General features: G+C 41.2%; 4 protein-coding genes and 1 pseudogene across 7 annotated transcripts; 1 reads left to right on the top strand and 4 right to left on the bottom strand.

The window, feature by feature from the left end:
* Positions 1–1,271: 1,271 nt before the first annotated feature.
* Positions 1,272–4,146, top strand: LOC141643536 (uncharacterized). Of its 4 annotated transcripts, XM_074452729.1 has the most exons (6): positions 1,272–1,490; positions 1,597–1,655; positions 1,937–2,100; positions 2,637–2,819; positions 3,367–3,518; positions 3,710–4,146. In XM_074452729.1, the coding sequence occupies exons 4-6, from the start codon at positions 2,775–2,777 to the stop codon at positions 3,906–3,908; spliced, it is 396 nt and encodes a 131-aa protein (XP_074308830.1). In that variant the 5' UTR covers positions 1,272–1,490; positions 1,597–1,655; positions 1,937–2,100; positions 2,637–2,774; the 3' UTR covers positions 3,909–4,146. The 4 variants fall into 4 exon arrangements, with proteins under 4 accessions (XP_074308830.1, XP_074308829.1, XP_074308828.1 ...); XM_074452727.1 differs by lacking the exon at positions 2,637–2,819 and having other exon boundaries at positions 1,274–1,490; positions 1,937–1,986; XM_074452728.1 differs by lacking the exons at positions 1,937–2,100; positions 2,637–2,819 and having other exon boundaries at positions 1,273–1,490.
* Positions 4,147–5,177: 1,031 nt separating this feature from the next.
* On the bottom strand, positions 5,178–8,095 carry LOC141643535 (transmembrane 9 superfamily member 4-like; annotated as a pseudogene).
* Positions 8,096–8,180: 85 nt separating this feature from the next.
* LOC141643534 (dirigent protein 10-like) lies at positions 8,181–10,241 on the bottom strand. Its single transcript, XM_074452726.1, has one exon. The coding sequence runs from the start codon at positions 10,239–10,241 to the stop codon at positions 9,114–9,116; it is 1,128 nt and encodes a 375-aa protein (XP_074308827.1). The 3' UTR covers positions 8,181–9,113.
* On the bottom strand, positions 8,181–12,016 carry LOC141643533 (uncharacterized). The gene has a single exon (XM_074452725.1). It carries the CDS (start codon positions 12,014–12,016, stop codon positions 10,595–10,597), a length of 1,422 nt encoding a protein of 473 aa, XP_074308826.1. The 3' UTR covers positions 8,181–10,594.
* A 1,802-nt stretch (positions 12,017–13,818) lies between these two features.
* Positions 13,819–16,763, bottom strand: LOC141643532 (uncharacterized). Its single transcript, XM_074452724.1, has one exon. It carries the CDS (start codon positions 16,455–16,457, stop codon positions 14,334–14,336), a length of 2,124 nt encoding a protein of 707 aa, XP_074308825.1. The 5' UTR covers positions 16,458–16,763; the 3' UTR covers positions 13,819–14,333.
* Positions 16,764–20,027: the final 3,264 nt, after the last annotated feature.

Raw genomic sequence — 20,027 nt, 5'->3', positions numbered from 1 at the left:
TCCATCTAATAAATACCTCACGAGTAGTAGAAGTCATGGAAAGAATAAATAATGGGAACCGATCGAAGGCGCTTTTGGAGGCTTTAAATTATCAGTTAGTCTTGCTGAAGACGGGTCGGAGTAAGTGACGGGTAATGCCACTCACAAAACGGATAGGGGGGACAAGGTGGGGGCACCCCCATGTGCTTCCCTCTCTCCTCTATTGGGTCATTTGTGAGAGAAAATGGTATCCGTCACTCCAAAGTGACGAATACGTACCGTCTTCAATGAGATTTTGGGTTAAATTATCCGAACAAGAAAGCACGAGAGCTAATGAAAATTTCCTCCTCTCGACCAAATACTACATAAGTATATCAACACCAAATCCACAAGCATGTAATAGCAAAATGCATCAACCTATTAGTTGAGCATTTGCAATTCATTATCACTAAGGATTAATTTTACCGACAAATAAAACAATCCTGTTTAAATATTGAAGAAAGTTTAATAAATAAACTTTTTTAGTGTGTAAATTTTTTCATTCACAACCTTATTTGTTGTCATTTTTTATTTTGGGTGTTTCAGTCAATTGTTGTCCTTTTATTTTAAGATTGCATTTGATAAGTAATTTGATCATTCACACTCAATATCTTGTAATGACCCCTAAGAGCATCTCCAATGGTTAAACAAAAGGACTTGTTTGCAAATAAAAAAGTTTAATAAATAAACTTTTTTAGTGTGTAAATTTTTTCATTCACAACCTTATTTGTTGTCATTTTCTATTTTGGGTGTTTCAGTCAATTGTTGTCCTTTTTATTTTAGGATTGTATTTGATAAGTAATTTGATCATTCACACTCAATATCTTGTAAGAGCATCTCCAATGGACAACCACAAGATAGAGTAGCTTAGTTTGTCAAGACGGTTTTTAAGCTAATTTGCTCTTCGACTACATAGCGCTCCAATGGTAGGCTACAACACTTACTAGTTTTATGGGTCCCACATTAAAATTTTCCACCAATAAAAAATTTTACTTTTTATTTTTTTTAATCCAAGCTACATGCTTGGTAGAGCTACCATGCTCAAAAGCTACACCCATTTTTTCATAATCCAATGGTAAGCTACTTGCTTGCTATGTTACAAATATTGCAAGCAAGTCCCTATTACAAACCATTGGAGTTGCTCTAATGAGCCCTGAGAGCATCTCCAATGATTAAGCAAAAGGACTTGTTTGCAAATAAAAAAGTTTTCAAACACTCAATATCTTATAATGACCCCTTCTTTGGTCTTTGTACCAAATCAAAAAAACAACAATTGACAGAGTAAGGGAGTATCAAAAATCAAATTTTAATGACACCCTAAACTTCACCCAGCAACGATAGAGAGGAATTAACTTCTTAAACCCTTGTTCCCCCCCTTCTTAAACCCTAATTATTTCAATCAATTACTTTACGAATTTCACTTATTTGATCTGGAATTAACTTCCCCCCAATATGGGTTTGGATAATATCAGGTTATTTTTCTCTCCTAAATTCATTCATTTTATTATATTCATTTTTCGCATAGTAGTCGAGCTATTTGATTAAATTATCTAAATTAATGTTCAATTTGTTTTATAGGGCTGATGCTGCTGACAAATCAGATCGTAAATTCGCTAAGAAACTCAAATTTTATTCAAGTATGTGGGTTTTTCTGTAATTTAATTCTGCTGAAAGTTTCATAATTTTTGTTTACGTTTTTTTTTTTAATTTTTGTGAATTTTATTTGGTAAGTTGATAGTTCCGTCATCTATGTTTCTTGTCATTTGGGTATTGCTCTATTGTTAATAATCATGAACTAATCGAAATTCAAGAGTATATTAGGCGAATTTCGGGGTTATAATAGTTTTAATAATTGAATGAGTATTTAGAATGGTTTCAATACCAAAAACTTGAAATTTTGCGTTTCATTTTGGCGCAGAGGTTAAAGAAAATGTAGCATTGTTAAACGCTACGAAGACTATCGGGAAGGTGAGGCTGCCTTTCCCTTTTGCGTTTCACTGAGGCTGCTTCCCTTTTGCTTGCTGTCTTGTAATTTTTTTGAACCAAGTATTATTCGATGCTGAAGTGTTCTACATGTTGCGGGTAGGATTTTTTTACCTCTCAAAAGATTCCAACTTTTCGAAATGTATACGAAAACAGGATCGAGGCTCGGTAGAATGTTTAGTTAATTTTCCTAAAGGGCTGAGTAGGAACCTTCTCAAGAACCTTTTTAAAGTAGGTTGTAAATTGGAACTGTCAAAATGGTGAAAAATTACAGGAAAAAGTGCAGTGTACTATACTGATAGAACATAGTGGACAGTGGACAGTGATTTTGGTCAATGTGTGCTGGTTTGGGTGCTATATGTTGCTTGGACACTCGACCCTCGGGGGTAGGCCACCCGGACATTTCATTTTTAGACAAAAAACGTGAATTTTTCTCGTGAAATAGCCGAATTAGATACTTGGACACGCACCCGTGTCGGATACTTCTAACCGGGTCCGAGCAACGTAGGTGCAATGTCTAAAAGCCTTGGAGGCATATACAATGGTGACCACAAATTTTGTGACTTTCCTTCTAGAATTAGTCATTCCGACGCTTGGTAAGTTGACACATATTTGCACTTACCTTGCCATAGCAGGAGTCCCTTTGAGGCAGTAGTGTATTGCTGCTACGTGCTACATATTGTAGTTTGAGTTTCAAAAAGTGTGACGGAAGTAAAACGAAGATTGTGTTAGTAACTTGTGTTAAAGGGAACTATTTGCAAGTGCTGAAGCCAATGGCTCTTGATTTTATCCTGGCCTGTTTGACATACCCGAGGCAGGTTAAGCCCTATTTTTTATAGTTTACTTTTCATTTTCCTTTCTAAAAGCTCAGCGGCTCAGCGCTTTGATTATTTTTCGAGAATTGTTCTATGGCCGTGGTACAATTTGATCATATCCCTAGTTCAACACCATCTTCAGTAGATTAGAGTGTTAAAGACCATATTCTATGTCCTTTTCAAATCTTTACGGTTAAGAGATGTTAGAAACATAGAGTAGAACGTAGGGTTTCTCATGCATAATGCTGTAGGTTCATTAAGAATTCAAAGCCCTTCATTAGAGGGCATACACGTCTAGATAGATGTTTTTTTTTTGTTTCTAAAAACAAAGATGTCAAAGCCTCAAAGGCGTTGTTTTAAAGGAGATTGATTACTGCAGTCCACTGTCCTTTGTTATAAGCGACTAAGCGAGTGCTTTAATCCAAATGTGTGCACTCTCTGATTGTATGTATATTCAACCTCCTGCATTCATTTAATTACTCTCATTTAATTGCTTAGATACATGTAATCACTTAGATTCTTCTTCTCCATTCTCTTTTCTCTTTTATAGAAAAACAGGAATGCCAGGAAACGTCAGAAAACTTCGAAAGCATACGACCTTTCCGAGCTTGCTGAGATATTGCCTGAACTTTCCTCTCAACGCAAGGGACCTGTTCCTCTGCCTAAGCCTGGGAAGAAGTGCAAATCCAGACAGACACTAGTGTAAGTGAAACCCTTCAACTGTAGCCAGCCTTTTCTGAGACAGATTCACTTGAGAGACGAACCCCATAAGTATTTGGCACATGAGTTGGTCCCACGTGTAAAACCGTCTCATATAAGTTTTTATGGTTCAAAATATCATCATCTTTTGGAATTACTTGCTACATCAACTTATTATTCTCCCTTTTTTGTAGTTTGCACGAAGCAAATAGGCTGCAGGGTATCTTTAGCATTCCTACTTTCCAGTCTGATCCTTTAGCCGCTATATATCAGCATTTGCAGAGTACGCAACCTGCTCTGGAAACAAAACCAAAGAAGTCGTCTAATGATGATAAGAAAAAGAAGAAGAAGAAATCAAAGAAATCATCAGCACCTCAGCCTATGGAGATGTGAATGTCAGATACAGAAAGCAGGCCAATAGATGCCCGACTAAGCCAGTAGAATAGCTTGGTTAGAATCCTGTCGAAGATAGGCTTCGCACTCTTACCTTTTGTGGTGGTTGTCAATGTTTTACTCGATGTCATCCCGTGTTATGTAATTGTTATCAAACCAATGTGATATATCACTCCTGTTGAATAGTGTACTACCTCTGATTGGAAATCTTGGCGCTGATGTCTGACGTTTAACTTAATTATTCCGGATCCAGGAGCTCGATATCTTGCATATTTTGCTTACATGGGCTGAAGTTAGGAAAAGTTTCAATCTTGGTGATGAACCATTGTTACAGTTCACTTTTAACAAAAATGTTCAGAAATACTATAGTAGCTAAAGAGATTAAGGTATATCGTAGGCTCGCAGCATTCAAACTGTCAACATTTAGATTCCAGCCTTCAATAACCCAGTAAATGGTGTATACCTCACGCAACTCCCGGGTAAAGATTTTGATGCAAGGTGCAAGTGTCTCTATACCTGAGAAATGGGTAAACCTGGTTGGGTCGGGTCAGGTCATTTTTGGGTTTGCATGAATTCGGGTCAGATTGGTTGAATCGGGTAATTTTCGGGTTTATTATTATCAAGTTCGGATAATAGCCCGTTTGCAACAATAAACATTTGTACCGAGTTATATTAATGCGGATCAATTCGGGATACGGGTCATGCTCAGATCATCAGTTCACGTCTTGTCAACTTTGCTAGGTCTAGCTATATGTCTCAAAAGTCAAATCACAAAGATAAATATTGTGTAAATATTTTGTTTACTAATAGCTATAATGAAATTTGGGGAGGATCATATGCAACAAGCACCACTGGTAGAATGTACTCTGCCATAGTACAAACCCGGGTTCAATTCCTGACTAGTGCAGTTTCTTTTCTTGCCATTTTTTTATAGTACTCTGCCATAGTATCAATTCCTGACATGTACACAGTACTTCTCTCAGTTAAAAAAAAAAAAAAAACTGAAAAAATTCTCCTCACAAGCCGGCTTGATAGTCTAAATGGTAGATGCGGCCACACAAGTATAGAGTCAAGTCCTACTCCTCGTGGTGACTTGAGTGTTGTTTACTGGTGGCACAAATGAAAGTCTATCTCACTAAACAAACATAAGAATTAAGAAAGACGAACATCTAGGGACGAAGTGAACATATTGCTTCTTAATCTTTCAACTAAACAATATACTGAAGCTAGTTTTGCGGGGAAAGAAGTAGATGTATCGCAAACTAAGAATAACGAGAGGAAGTTGCATATATATAAACTTTTTCCCTGAATAAGAAGATCAGGCATTTGTGAAAATACAGACATTGCCTTTCTACTAAATCTATTAAACAAAAAGATATTGTAGGTGCGGACGACAAAGTTGTGTCATCCATCTACTCGCAGTTGACAGACCTATATATATGGCGGACAAACACGAGAGCTGCTCGGAATCCCACCATTCCGAGCATGAGGAAGAAGCCAGAGCAGATACACACCATGTACACACCATGTATTCAAAGAAAAACGGTGTTTGCACTTTGCATGAAGCCTGTCATGTCGGAGCATGCATAGTAGTAGCAGTACAAGCAATAGCTGTAAATAAAAAACCGTGGAGCCACCGCATAGGAACGGCCTGTCATGGAGAAAACCAAATTATTCGGGAACATATTTATAAGATCAGCAATCAGTTTTAAAAATGACCTGTAACACCGAAGATACCATCCGATTTAGGATAGCAGAACTGATATCAATTGTATGCCTTAGTGGTGGCCATATAGGAGAAAGGGAGGGGGATTCAAATATAATGTTTTATTCCCTCAAAAATTTTCATATTTGTCCTATGTCGGAAGGATTTTAATTTGACTTGTAAAAGGGAAAATAGATCTCTTCAATTCCCTTGAACCCGACGAACTATCGAAACAAGTGGATTCCCTCTCCCCCTGCTTTCCCTTCCATCCCTTACCCTCCAAATCCCTCCGTCTAAAACAGAGGTTAATTGTGAGCTAAGACTTGACAAATCGACTCACCAAGTGTCGAAATCATGAGAAGGAAAGTAGGAAGTCTTAGGGTGAGATTATCCGTCAGACTCTCCCAAGTTTTAAGACTCTGTCACATCAGCTTTCCACTAACTTTTATTATTTCTTTATTGTTCAGACCCATCTCAGACTCATCTCAAACTTTATACATTATCCGTTAGACTCACCTCAGACTCTACTTTTCCACTCCATTTTATTTTTTTAACAAAAAGAAAGGACACATGTTGCCCACCCAATGGATAATTTTTCTTTAAGGTGGGGTCAAGACTCACCCAAAGTCTTAAGTTAAGTCTTGGATTTCTAAGACTCAACTTAAGACTTTGTTAAGACTCTGTCAAGACTAGGGTAGATTATTGGTAGTCTTGAGTGAGTCTTGTCTCAAGACTTACCAAAGTCTTGTCTCAAGACTACCAATAATCTTACCCTTAGTTTGTGAACAAAATAGTTGCACATATTGGACTAACTCGAGGTCCATAATCACAATAGACCACACAGAGCATCTCGACATAGATTTTGTAATCACACACGTATTTCGTTGATAAAGATTGATACAGAAGAAACATGCAGAATATACCGTGATTAAGATATGTAGGGTGGGAGATCTAACGTAAAATAATACAATCAAAAGTTAATAAAAGCACTCAGATGATGAAAAGACTTGCATTTTAGAGCATACCTCCACCACCATTCATGATCCTCAGCAGCAAGTTGGAAGTGTGTCAAAGCAACTGTGATGAAGGCTGTGACGATAATCAAAATAATGAAGACGATGAACAAAATACTGTATATTGTGTAAATTCTGTGGCCCCATACACTAGCAAAAATGTTGTACAGCTCTATATAAATTGCACTGAAAGGCAAAAATCCAGCCATGGCCATCTGGGTAAGGGTTCTTCGGTACCATGGTCAGTGGAATTTCTTATGCTACAAAATTTCTTAGAATCACCGGCTTCTATTTAAATGAGCACAATTTAAAAGGTGATAGGGTGAAATATATTGCATACCCAATTAGCTCCTTCAAGCTGGCAATAAAAGGACGTTGCAGTGTTGCCCGAAATTCCAGAGGTGAGAGCATAAATGACGACCAATGCTGTGAATAGTGCTCCTCAATTGTACAGATAAAACACCCCAACTAGTGCCAGGAGAAATATAAAAATCGTGCTGCAAACAAATAGAAGACAGGGTTAGGTTTTCAGCTCCTCCCAGTCCATAAACACAACAAAAGTTAACCAAATACTTACAGAGTAAACAGCTGGGTACCCGATCCTAGAGCAGCTGCCAGGACAGATTTGTACTAAGGGAATCTAAAGACATCCCCGTGAATATATATATTTCCATCCAGTTTCTTCCTGGTCTGCAGCCGTTTCCTCATCATGTGCATACCTTTTCACCAAATTAACAAAATTATTAGCACTAACCGTAATATTAAACATCAAGAACAGAAAACAGCCAGTGTAAACAACAGCATGGCTTGAAACAAACAGCTACTTGTCAACCATGTTTGCAATTTTGTTAATATATACAAAAGTGAAGGTTATATATAAGTTCTTACTTGATAAAATCATTCTTGAGCACACGCATGAGAATTGTTACAAGAAATCCAGTTAGCAAGAGCACTGTAACACGAGTTTATTATGGAGAACCAATGAATTTCAAGATGATGAGGAAGAGAGGAAGACTGGGGATATTTATCCATTCGATTCTCAAAAGGAGTGTTCGTCTCTTTCCACTTCACGGTATACATAAACTCTACATCTGCATTCAAGTCTTTAGCCTCAGTAACGTCCACCAGGGAGTCCGGATCAGTCGTCAGTAATTGTTGCAAGAAATCCAGTTGTAGTGGATGTGAAAATGAATGTGCTTATATAGATAATACTTGTACTCACTAGGGTCTAGCTTTCCTTCCTTGTCAACTTTACCCAAAAAGCCCCAAATCGACAACTCATCATAATACATCTGAAAGTAGTAATCTTTCAGTACTGCATCTCGGAACTTAGCTACGTCATCCTTTGTCAACCACTTCTTGCAAATGACTTCAGAATTCTTATCCACAAGGAAATCAAGCATGTAGGGAGCACTGACTAGACGATCTCCATTCAATACTTCCAAGAGCTTCTTTCTTCTCTTTGACATGATCTACATACAAAAGCAAATAAATCTAATTTGTATTGAATGCGAAAGGCTCAAGCGCACAATATAATTGACCAGGATATTAATCTGGAGCACAAAACGGAAGGTCATATAACAGTATGATTCACTGCAGAAACAATCCAAGAGAAATGAGATTACAAGCAATTAGCATAAACCAACCGCACAAAAAATAATAAACTATAACTTACATTACAAGTAATTAAACAAAGAGAAGCTGGTGCAGTTAAATACAGCACACCCTATCCGCCCCTAACAAATTGAACAGAGACGCAGTAGTCAATCAGACGCATTGCCAAGCGGAAAAATCATTGGGTGGCAGTTGTATGTCTAATTTCTAAATCTGCTTACTTGGAGTGCAGAGACGGTGCATGTCAATACTGGGTACATTTCAAGAATGAACTAAATGGGGGAAGCCACAGGAAAGTTAATGGTATGTCGGAAACTGACTGATCATTCAGATAGGGACAATTTAAATCACCAACTACTTTACCTTATTTACTGAATTATCGATACCAAATGGGCTAATTAATCCAAAATTAGCATAAAAAACACCATACCACAAACAGTGCTCTAAGCCAAGTAGTGGTCTTCACACCAAAAACCTGTGATTCTACTATTCTCCTTAATTAATGTGGAACACTCATACAAGAGACAATGCTTGGACACTGTATAGTGTTCAGGTCCCGTCTTCCAAGACCACGAAGGGCGACTGTGGCAGAATGAACTGCGGTTGCCATACCAAATCACTATTCACATTAAGATTATCCTAGCCCATTAACAAGACTCCATTTAGCCTGTAAGATGGTGATTTGACAGCCAAGTGAAAGAACACCGATTCCAATTCCAAATTCTGTATATGATGTTTGGTAAGGGACAAGGCTGCATTGAATTAGTACTGTAAATTAGGAAAACAATCCTCTGTTTTACAAGGCAATCGTAGTTAAAATAAAACTCCGAAACTAAAACCAAACGCCACATAATTTAAAATCATGTACACACTTTACTGAGTAAGGTAGACATTAAACTCAAGGACCGTCTCCAATCCATCAGTCTCGTGCTGAGCAACAGGAAGTGTTTTCACAAGGGCAAATCCCTTGGCACTCACATATTTCCCGGTCCCACCCATAACTGCAACCAAAGACTCGGAAACAGATGTCTGATGCACCCCAAAGAAGTTGAGGCTGTCAACGTAGCCACCTTCTTGGAACATTGTTGTGAAAGCCATTGTCTGGGTCTTCCCATCAACCGAGCTGTACACATAATACCCTTGGGCCCGGCCAATCATGCCTGAACCAAGGTCATGGCTTTCAGTCAACTCGTCGTCAATTGCTATCATTGTCCCGAACATGAGCTGCTGCAGGGAGGTCTGTGCAGAGAGCTGAGCACCATTCACAACTGGAAATCCGTACCCTCCTACGAAGTTGTTGTTGTTACCATTGTTTTGCATTACATTTGGGTTGACACCACCAAGCCCGGTAAGGAAAGGAACATTGTTGTTATTGATGATCCCGTTGTTGCCCTTGTTTTGTGGGAGCCCATTATTTGTGGGAAGGACAGCACCGTTGGGCTTAGCAAAAGGGACCTGGCCATTTACAGCCGGGTTCGTCACAATGCCAGTGATAGCTTTGGCTGAAGGGTTTGTCCCACCTAGAATGTCGTGCATGAAAAAGGTTAAATCAGGGTGGGCGCCATCTGGTACAACACTTGCACCGGCTCCAGCTCCAACACCAGCAGCTCCCCCATTAGAGACAGTACCCGCACCAGAAGCCCCATCATCTGGTAAAACACTTCCACCGGCTCCACCACCAGAGACTGTAGCAGCACCAGAGGCTCCACCACCAGTGGTAGTGGTAGAAGCAGAACCAGAAGCCCCGACACCGTTTGTGGTGGCAGTACCAGAACCGAAAGCCCCACCACCATTGATAGTGGCAGTACCAGAAGCACCTCCACCACTGATGGCAGCAGTACCAGAAGACCCACTCACAGGGGCAACAGCATCGTCATCAACTGGGCTGTATGGCTCGGGGACAGGAGAGATTGTTTCATCAAGGATTCGAGCTGAGGTGGCAAATGTAATAAGTAAGGCTAGGGTAAGATGAAAGATTTGGGACTTGATGGGGATTGCCATTGGTGATTTTAAAATTAGTGCTGTAATTAGAAGAGGTGCTTGTTAATCAGGCTTGCTTTGGAGACTGGATGATGAAAGTGAGAGTGTACATTCGAGTTTATATAAAGAAGCTAAGAACTAGAAAAGCCGAAAGAATAATAAGATGGAGTTGATAGAGTGGAGTAGTTGCTCTTCTATGCATTCAATATCTGGTGAATTGGTTAGAACTGGGAAACCTAAACCTCAAAATGCCAACTGCTAAAGACACCAACTCATCAATCATTATTCATTATTAGCATCAAAAAATGCAAGGGACAAAGGAGTACTTGGGAAGTTCTTGTAAAGTAAAATTACGGGTTGCTGCTTCTCAAAACCTATGAATGGACCGAAGAAAGTTCACTTACAAGCGCATTAGTATCATCGCTAACAGCACAGACATCAGCAACCATAGATTCCCAAGTTTCAAGTTGACATCTCATATTCCTCTTTTCCATTTCTTCCAAAAGAAAACAAGCCTCATCCAACTTCCCACCCCTCAGCAACCCCGATACTAAAGTATTAAAGCTTTCCAAACGAGGGCAATGGCGACTCATAAGCATTGCATGAAGAATACTCAAACTCCTCGCATATTCACCAACTCGGCAAAACCCATCAACCAACATCCTATACGTCGCTGCATTAGGCTCACATCCTTTCATTTGCATATCAACTAGCACCTTATAACCCTCCTCAACTCTACTTTCCTTACACAAAAAATTCACCAATATATTATAAATCACAACATCCGCCTTAAGCTTCTTTTTCTTCTTCATTTCAATAATAAAACTTTTTGCTTCATCAAGTTTTCCTTTTCGAGCAAGATCTGTAACCAAAACCCCCAAATTAACAATCTTTGGTTTACACGCTCTATACTCCATATCAAACATCATCTTCTTCGCTTCACCATACTTCCCCAAAGAACACAACCCTTCCATCACTAAAGCATACGTAACCGCATTCGGATGCCTCCCTTTCTTAATCATATCATCAAGCAACTTAATCCCCTTGGCCACATCACCCTTCTTACACAAAAACCCAATCAAACTATTATAACTCACAACACTAGGCTCAATTTCTCTCTCAAGCATTTCATCAAACACCTTCCATGCCTCACCCAAATCATCTCTCCCTAACCAACCCTTGATCATCACATTATACGAAACCGAATTCAGCCGAAAACCCAGCTCCTTACTCCTCCCAAACAAACACTCAGCATCAGAAAAGCGACAATTATCGACAAGTAAATTAAGCAAAGTATTAAACGACACCAAACTCCGTTGACAATTAAACTTGGGCATATCATAAAACAAGTTAATCGCCTTATCAACTAAACCGCATTTGGCATAATGCTGCATTAATCCAATAAACAAGGATTCACTGCAACGAACATTCCGACGATGGATAAGAATAAGAAGATTATCGACAAGATGGAAGCTTCTAGAACGAGCTAGTTTATATAGAAGACAAGAGTAAGAAGGGTAATCATGTTTGATACCCATTTTAGTGTAATCATGGAGAAGAGATAGAGCTTCATCTGGGTTATCCAGTTGCTTCACATCAGCAATGAAGGGTATCGGTATCGGTTTCGGTTTGCGTCGTTTCAGCGGTTGATCGTCAACTCGAGTCCGAGTCTGAGTCCGAGTCTGGGTGCGTGTCCGGGGACGGAGTCGTGCACGGGTTCGGGTACGGGTGGTTAATTTTCGGATTTGGGTGAAAAGTAATGGAGGTATGAGATTGAGGGCGCGGAACTTGAACATGATGTGGGGAAGTGTAATGAATTTTATCAAGTTGCCAGTGTTTGATTTCTGAAACAAAGTTCGTTAAAAGGGCGCTGAGTTTTTACCGTCGCGGTCTCGCGGGTTGGTTCAGTCTGAGTCGGGTTTGGGCATGGGCCTTCAGAGTAGTAATTTACTCTATCAGCTCCGGATTTTAAACTCTAAAAGATCTTAACACGGAAAAATAGCACTCCTAATAAGCTACTACTGCACCGAAGATGTCTTAGTCTAGTGGTTGACGGAGGTATTGTGGACAATAGGTCCCAGACTCCCAGGTTCGAATCCCCCCACCCCTATATTGTAATGCGACTAAGTGCGCGCTTCGAATGACCAAAAAAAAAAAAAAAAAAAAAAAACAAAGCTGCTACTGCTGCTAGCTCAATAGTATACGTAAATGACTAAATTCACAGATTCTCATTTGTGACGTCTTACAATAGGTTACAATCTATGATGGTGGTGACTAATTTATTTTCCCTTGGACAAGAACTAATCCATATGTTAATTAGTTCAGATGAGAACTTGAGAAGTGAGAGCCAAGAGGGCTGGCTCTTACGGAGTACTCAGAGAAGATCACGATTCATAAATAAACAAACGAATAAATAAACTGTCAAGGCAAGAATCATATTGAAAATGCTTTTTGGTTCAAAATCCATGTAAATAAAACTAAAGAAGCCAGCAGATGAAATTTATTAGCTAATTGCAGTAGCACAACACTGCTAAATCCTACGTAATAGTTTCTAATATAATAATACTGTTGATTAATTTTCCATCTCTCTAATTTGGAGGGAAGAAGAAGGCATCAGAAGTCCTCTTTGATCGGAACTGCTTCTCCACATCTGAAGGCACATTGAAAGCTGCCTCCAGCACCTCTGACGACAACGCCTTCCACACTGAAGTCCTCCCTGCTAAGTGTGTGAACACCGGGCTGCCATAACATCAAACAAGCATATTAATCAGCCATACATGATCAGAATTATAATGAGTTGCTTTGAAATGAAATGTATGAGAATCCTTAATCAGTCATCCGTGGAACTCTGCTTTGCTACCAGATTAGGATTTATCACCACAATGATACCAAAAGGAAGGGCGGCAGTGGCAGTGTAAACTATCGCCACGGTGTTCAGGAAGCAAAAGGTGAGAAACAAAGGTCCGTAAAATAGGAAACCAGTCAACAACAAATTTCTAACCTGCCAGAATCAAATAAATAAAGAGTTATTTCTTAGAATCACCGGCTTCTATACTTAAATGAGCACAATTTAAAAGGTGATAGGGTGAAACATATTGCATACCCAATTAGCTCCTTCAAGCTGGCAATAAAAGGACGTTGCAGTGTTGCCCGCAATTCCAGAGGTGAGAGCATAAATGACGACCAATGCTGTGAATAGTGCTCCTCGATTGTACAGATAAAACACCCCAACTAGTGCCAGGAGAAATATAAAAATCGTGCTGCAAACAAATAGAAGACAGGGTTAGGTTTTCAGCTCCTCCCAGTCCATAAACACAACAAAAGTTAACCAAATACTTACAGAGTAAACAGCTGGGTACCCGATCCTAGAGCAGCTGCCAGGACAGATTTGTACTAAGGGAATCTAAAGACATCCCCGTGAATATATTTGCAATCAAACTCAAATAAACAAATTTGCAATCGGTTCAACAATTAAAACATGCTTGTACTAATTAGCGACGATATAAACACTAGAAAAATCACTACTCACTAATTAATCTAAAACTAATCATAACATAATAAGTAAGAACATGATTATATTAATAAATAAGAGTAAAAGGGAAGAAGAAACTTAGTCTTATTAAATTGGAAAGAAAGAACATAAGTGTGCAAAAGTATGTCCGAAGCCGTCCATAAACGAACCACGAACAAAGCTCAAAACTACCAAGTAAAACCTAAAACTAATCTAAAGCTAAACTAACTAATACTAGCACAAAGCTCATTAATTGACAAAAATAAGTCCACTGCCAATAATCTGGACTTTTATTAATGATGAGAAGATTAGTAAAAAAAATTAGGCCTTGAAGCAACTTATCAGCTCCTCATCTTCTGGATTTCGAGTAGCTTAATTTGGGTGGTTTAACACACATTTCCCTCAATGATTAGCCCACATCATCGTGCATCTTGCTTGTAGATCATTTTTAGTATCAAATACTATAATATAAAACGTACCAAAAATGTCAACAACTAGCTTAATAATAGGGGAAAGAACTATATAAAATAAATATAGGTAAGTTAAGTACTTCGCACCCCATAGAAAAAGCTTTCCCTATAGAAAGGAAACCATCAAAATGCTCATTGTGGCTGAGGTCCCTTTGATATGCCTTTTCTTCTCTTAAGAAGACCTTCAATTAGAGTGAAATAAGTTGTCTTATCTACTGCTATCCCTTCTTGGGAAGCCTCTTCATATATGTTCATAGCTTCTTTGTACTTACCTTCTACACACAGTTGATTAATCTGTTTTGAAAGGTCTCTAGAACATGAAACATGTTCCGAACCAGCCACATCAGTACCATCCATTTCAGCTTTTTCAGGCTGCAGGGACTGATCTGATAACTTCCCAGTTTTAATCATCGATTCCCTGAACTCTTCTGCTTCTGCTGTTCTCCCTGCACCAATCAGGGCATTGAAAATGGCGTTATATGTATATTTATCTGGTTCCAACTTATTATTCACCATGTCATTGACAAGCTCCAACGCATCCTCAAATCTTCCTTCCTTGCACAGACATGCTATCAATGTGTTGTAGGTGACCGCATCAACTTCCTTCCCTTTAGAGATCCATGTATGAAAAAGCTTAATGGCTTTCTCCAGCATCCCATCAGAACAAAGTCCACGCAAAAGTATATTACATGTATAAACATTAGGCTTAAACGAATTTTCGACCATTCTGTTGTGGAATTGAAAAGCCTGCTCCAACTTACTCTCCCAGCAGTAACCATGGATGATAGTGTTGTACGTAATCTCATCTGGGAACAGTCCATTTTCTAGAAGTTCATCCAGCTTGCCGATTGCTTGGTCAGTTTTCCCTGTTTTACACAGTCCACCAATCACAGAATTATAAGTGGCAATACTCGGGATGATCCCTTTCTCTTTCATCTCATCCCAGACCTTCAAAGCAACCGCCTCCTTATCATCCTTGAAGTATCCTGCTACCAAAGTCCCGTAGCTCACTTCATCGAGCACATACCCTCGTCTAGAAGCACTATGGAGCAGTTCATAAGCCTCGTCAAGTTTCTTTTCCTCACAAAGAGAATGAAGAAAAGTATTCAATGTAAATATATCCATCTTATAACCCCTCCTACCCATACGTTCCATTGTCTTGAAAGCCTCTCCAAAGTTCCCGGCTTTACAATATGCACTAATCAAAGTATTAAAAGTAACACAATCAGGAGAAAGGCCAGACTCCTCCATTTCCCGTAGTGCATTAGTAGCTTCGTCAATCTTCTTATCCTTGCAAAACCAGTTGATAATCACATTATAAGTGACGGCGTTTTTCTGCACTCCCACCTTGGTCATTTCATCTAGCAACCTAAATGCCTCATCACCATCCCTACACTTAAGGCAACCATTAATCAAAGTATTATAAGTAACAACATCCGGCGTTAACTTCAACTTATGCATCTCATCCTTCATCCTAAGCGCCTCACCGATCTTACCCTCATTACAGGAACCAGCAACCAACATATTATAAGTCCAAACATCAGGCAACAAGTTATTGTTCATCATCAAGTCGATAACTTGGGAGGCCTCCTTCAACCAGCCCATCTTACAATAACCATGAACCAAAATGTTATAAGTATTACGATTCGGAAGCAAGCCTTTACCTTTCATATCAGCCAACAAATCCCTAACATCATTCAACCTACCTTTCTTACACAAAGCATCTAATATAGTATTATAAGTAATATTATCAGGGGAACAATCAAAATCAGCCATAAGCGCCAACATATCCATAGCATCCTTAAACCTAAATTCCGAGCAATATCCATTAATCAAAATATTAAAAGTTTTAACATTAGGGATAATACCAAGAATGCCCATATCATCAAAGAGTTCCTTACAAGTAACAAGAGAATGAGAAGAAGGGTACTTAACCAAAGAATTAAGTAAAGTATTGCAAGTTTGCAACTTAGGTTTGAGTTTAAGACGCTTCATTTTCTTGAAAACATGAAGGGCAAAATGGGGATTACCTAATTGAGAATATGCACCAATGGAGGTGTCAAGGAGTGCTCTTGTAGGAGGAGGGTGTTGATTTGAAGGATGAAGAAGGTGTTTGTGAAGGGTATTTTGGGAATCTTTTGAAATGTATGAGAGTAAATGTGATCTTGCATCTGAGAATTTATTCACTTTGAAGAATGTTTGAAGGAGGTTTAGGAGGTCAGTCAGTGATGGTGGGTTTACAGATTTCGCCGCCATTGTTGCACTTCTTGTTTCTTCCACAAAATTGAGGAGATACAAGTATACAACGGTATCGGGTCTGGCTTCGGCTCGGTAGGAGTGGACTACTCAACGAAGACCTGCCCATACACAAATTCTCATTTAAAAATTGTTTAATAAGACGGTCTGTTATCGTAAGTTTCTTGATTGTTATAATGGAGACTATAGTGGTTCGGTGGAGTCAGCGGTACCGGAGATGGTGGTAATGGAGATTATAGTCGCGGAAGAGGTAGTGGTTAATCATAGATTTGGTTTTGTTTGTGGGGAATTTGGGAAAAAAGGATTCCTTTTTTCTTTTTTCTTAAAACAAAAAAAAGATATTTAACGGTGTACTTTGAATTTTTCGGTTTTCTGTGTTGTATCTCTACATTTTGGAAGCTCTACTAAATCGTTACTTACCGTTTCAATTACTCGATAAACTACTCATTTACTTATTAATTCGCCAAATTACCAATTAATCTACCAAATCAATCAATCAATGTATATATATGATGGGGCATATTCTGCACCGCTGACCAAGTCAACATATTGAACAAGGTCAAAGATATCCACAAAGAAGTCAACAACTCGATCGCTTAGCCGATGCGACCCATCGGCTGTTAGCTGGGTCTCGGCGTGACAACCTGCCAGCTGGGACACATACCCGCGTACTCATATCCAAGACCCTCGGCGGTGAGTCAACATGGCCCGCCGCCGCCGCTATAGGTCCCTCGGCCGAGGGGTAGATCGATCTTTCCACCGCTAGCCACTTGGCCACTTGGCCACTACGTGACAAAAGGTGAAAGCCTATAAATACTCCTCAACCTTCATTGAGGAAAGGATCCCACAACTTAACCTAAATACACTATTCATCTGGTAATATCTTCCTTATCTCTCTACAATACATACCTAGCCAAGTAACACAACTTAATCCTTTAGGTTTACTGACTTGAGCGTCGGAGTGAGTACGCTTGGCACAAAGCCAAGCCCTCAGTTCGTTCATTGTTGCAGGAGAGGCCGAGAGGAACGATAAAGGCAAGAAGGGTTCAGCTCAAGACATTATTCTACAAGCCACGGGTGGTAACGATACTTGCTCTGGAATTACACCCGGAACAATTGGCGCCGTCTGTGGGGAAAGACACTAGAAGCTAGTCACACTCATTCCCAAACAAAAAAAAAAACAAAAACCCACCCAAAAAGCTAAGAAAATGTCGAAACAACAAGACGCAGTCGTGACCGACGAAACCGCATTCTACCAGGATGATACTTTCAACAATTCTGGAGTCGTGCAGCCCTCCACCGGCGGAGTAATCCAACCAGAGTTCGGGATGCCAATAATACCCGACACGCCGCCCCCAACCAGTCACCATCATGGGACATGTGGTTGACGTAGCAAAACTGAAAATGCTCCTGGACCTAATCAGTAATACGCCGGCTCACACTGTCTCGCCGACAAGAGCGGCGGAAACCATCCAGGAGACTAGGGCCCAAAACGTGACTCCGAGAAATTTGAACGGAGCACTAGGAGAAGCTGACGCAGTCAAGTCGCCAGGGGAGCCCAAAGTGGGCGCGGTAGACCTAAGTCCTTCCCGCACTCATGGGAGGACAGTGTCCCCGCAGCACGAACGAGGCATACCCCAAAGGAGCTAGAGGAGTCCGACTCAACAGAGTTGGAGGAAAAGTCCGAGTCGAAGAAGGAGTCCTTCCCGCTACGAGGAGAGGAGCCGGATTAGGAATGCGAGGAGCCGATCGCCGCGTGTCGTTCGACACGTGGTCGACACCCCCGCGGCGCCTCGTCCTAGAAGTCCAGTGCCAACTAAGCTCAAGTTGCCACCTCTCGTCATACGAGGGAGATAGCGATCCAGCCGACCACGCCGAGGCTTTCGAGTCTTACATGTCGGTATGGGAGCGGCCCGATGAGGTCTCAGTGCCGAGTTTTCCCAACAACTCTGCATGGAATGGCTCAAAGTTGGTACAAGGGGCTTCCCGACGGCTCGGTATACTATTACGCCGACATAAGGGACGCCTTTCTAGCCCAGTACTCTTGCAACAAGAGAAGGGCCGTGGAGACATCGGACCTCCTAACTATCAAACAGGAGGGAGGCGAGTCTCTACGAAGCTATGTGAAGAGGTTCGACGGAAAGGTCCAGCAGATTCGAGAAATCAATCCCGAATCGCGGCGGCCTTGCGGCGATGAAGGGCCTCCCAAGGGGAGATCTAAAAAATGAGCTCATCAAGTGCGGAGGCCTGGGTTTGGACGCCGCCAGAAAGTTGGCCGACCAAGCCATCAAGGTAGAGGACTATCACAAGACCTGGGTAGGCCCCAGTGAGGCCGAGCACTCAGAAAAGAAGAGCCGCCGGAAGGACAACCCGGATGAAAGACGCCGTGACAGCAACGGGTCACGGTCAAATGAAAGACGCCGTGAGAATAATAGGTCACGGTCAGACAAGTCTGCCTGGAAACAAAGCTCGGCGGATGCCGGGAGGAGCTCGGGAACGTACTACAAAAAACGGTACGATGATCACACCTCCCTAGTCGTATCGGCCGCCGAGGTCTTCGCTTTGAGCAAGAACGAGGGCCAGAAATGGGAAAGACCCCCTAGGCCGAGGAGTGACGGTGACACGAGCCAGTACTGTGAGTACCACGGCCACACCGGACACTTAACCAACGATTGCCGACATCTGAAGGATGCCATTGAAGAACTGATCCGGAAAGGGAGCCTCGGCAAATATGTTGCTAGAGGCCAAAAACCAGATGTCGGCGGATCAAATAGCAAGCCCGTTTCTGAGCGAGTAGGAGTAGTCAATGTCGTCATCAGGGGCAACGAGAGCGGTGGGTCCGCTCATGGGCACAAACGGCACCTGGATGGACCTCATCAAGCCATCAACTTTGTGCCCAACACAGCCACCTCCGCTCTCAACATCCCCGATATGACCATCGGACAGGAGGACTACGAGGGAGTCATCGCTCTTCATAGCGACCCACTTACAGTCCGCCTGAACATAGCCAACCACTTGGTGAAGAGGTGCCTGATTGACACAGGCGCCTACACGAACGTTATGTACAGAGAATGCTTTCTCAGCCTCGGTCTGAGGATTGAAGATTTGAGCCCCTGCACCAACCCGTTGTACAACTTTTCTGGGGCCGGTCTGGTACCCCTGGGGTCAGTCAGATTGCCGGTGAGGTTCGGCGAGGGAGGTGCAGCCAAGAATGTTACATCTGAATTCGTAGTCATCGACGGCACGTCCGCCTACGACGTTCTCATAGGTCGGGTCACCTTGAGCGAAATCGACGCCGTGATATCCATCCGGGCCCTGACATTGATATATGTCTCGGACCGGGGGGAGGCGCATAAGCTCGTCTCGAAGAACGAGGAGGATCCCGGTTTATGGGAGGTTTACGCTAATGGCCCCTCCACGACGAATAGCCCGAAGGCCGACATCGTTATTATCAGCCCAAACGGAGACGTGTTTGAGCACGCCTTGAAGCTTACCTCATTGGCCTCAAACAATGAATCCAAGTACGAGGCGGTGATAACCGGAGTTGAGCTAGCTAAAACCGCCGGGGCA

This window comes from Silene latifolia, chromosome 2 (assembly GCF_048544455.1).
Source record: "Silene latifolia isolate original U9 population chromosome 2, ASM4854445v1, whole genome shotgun sequence".
Lineage (NCBI taxonomy): Eukaryota > Viridiplantae > Streptophyta > Magnoliopsida > Caryophyllales > Caryophyllaceae > Silene > Silene latifolia.
This window is presented reverse-complemented; position numbering and strand designations above follow the sequence as displayed.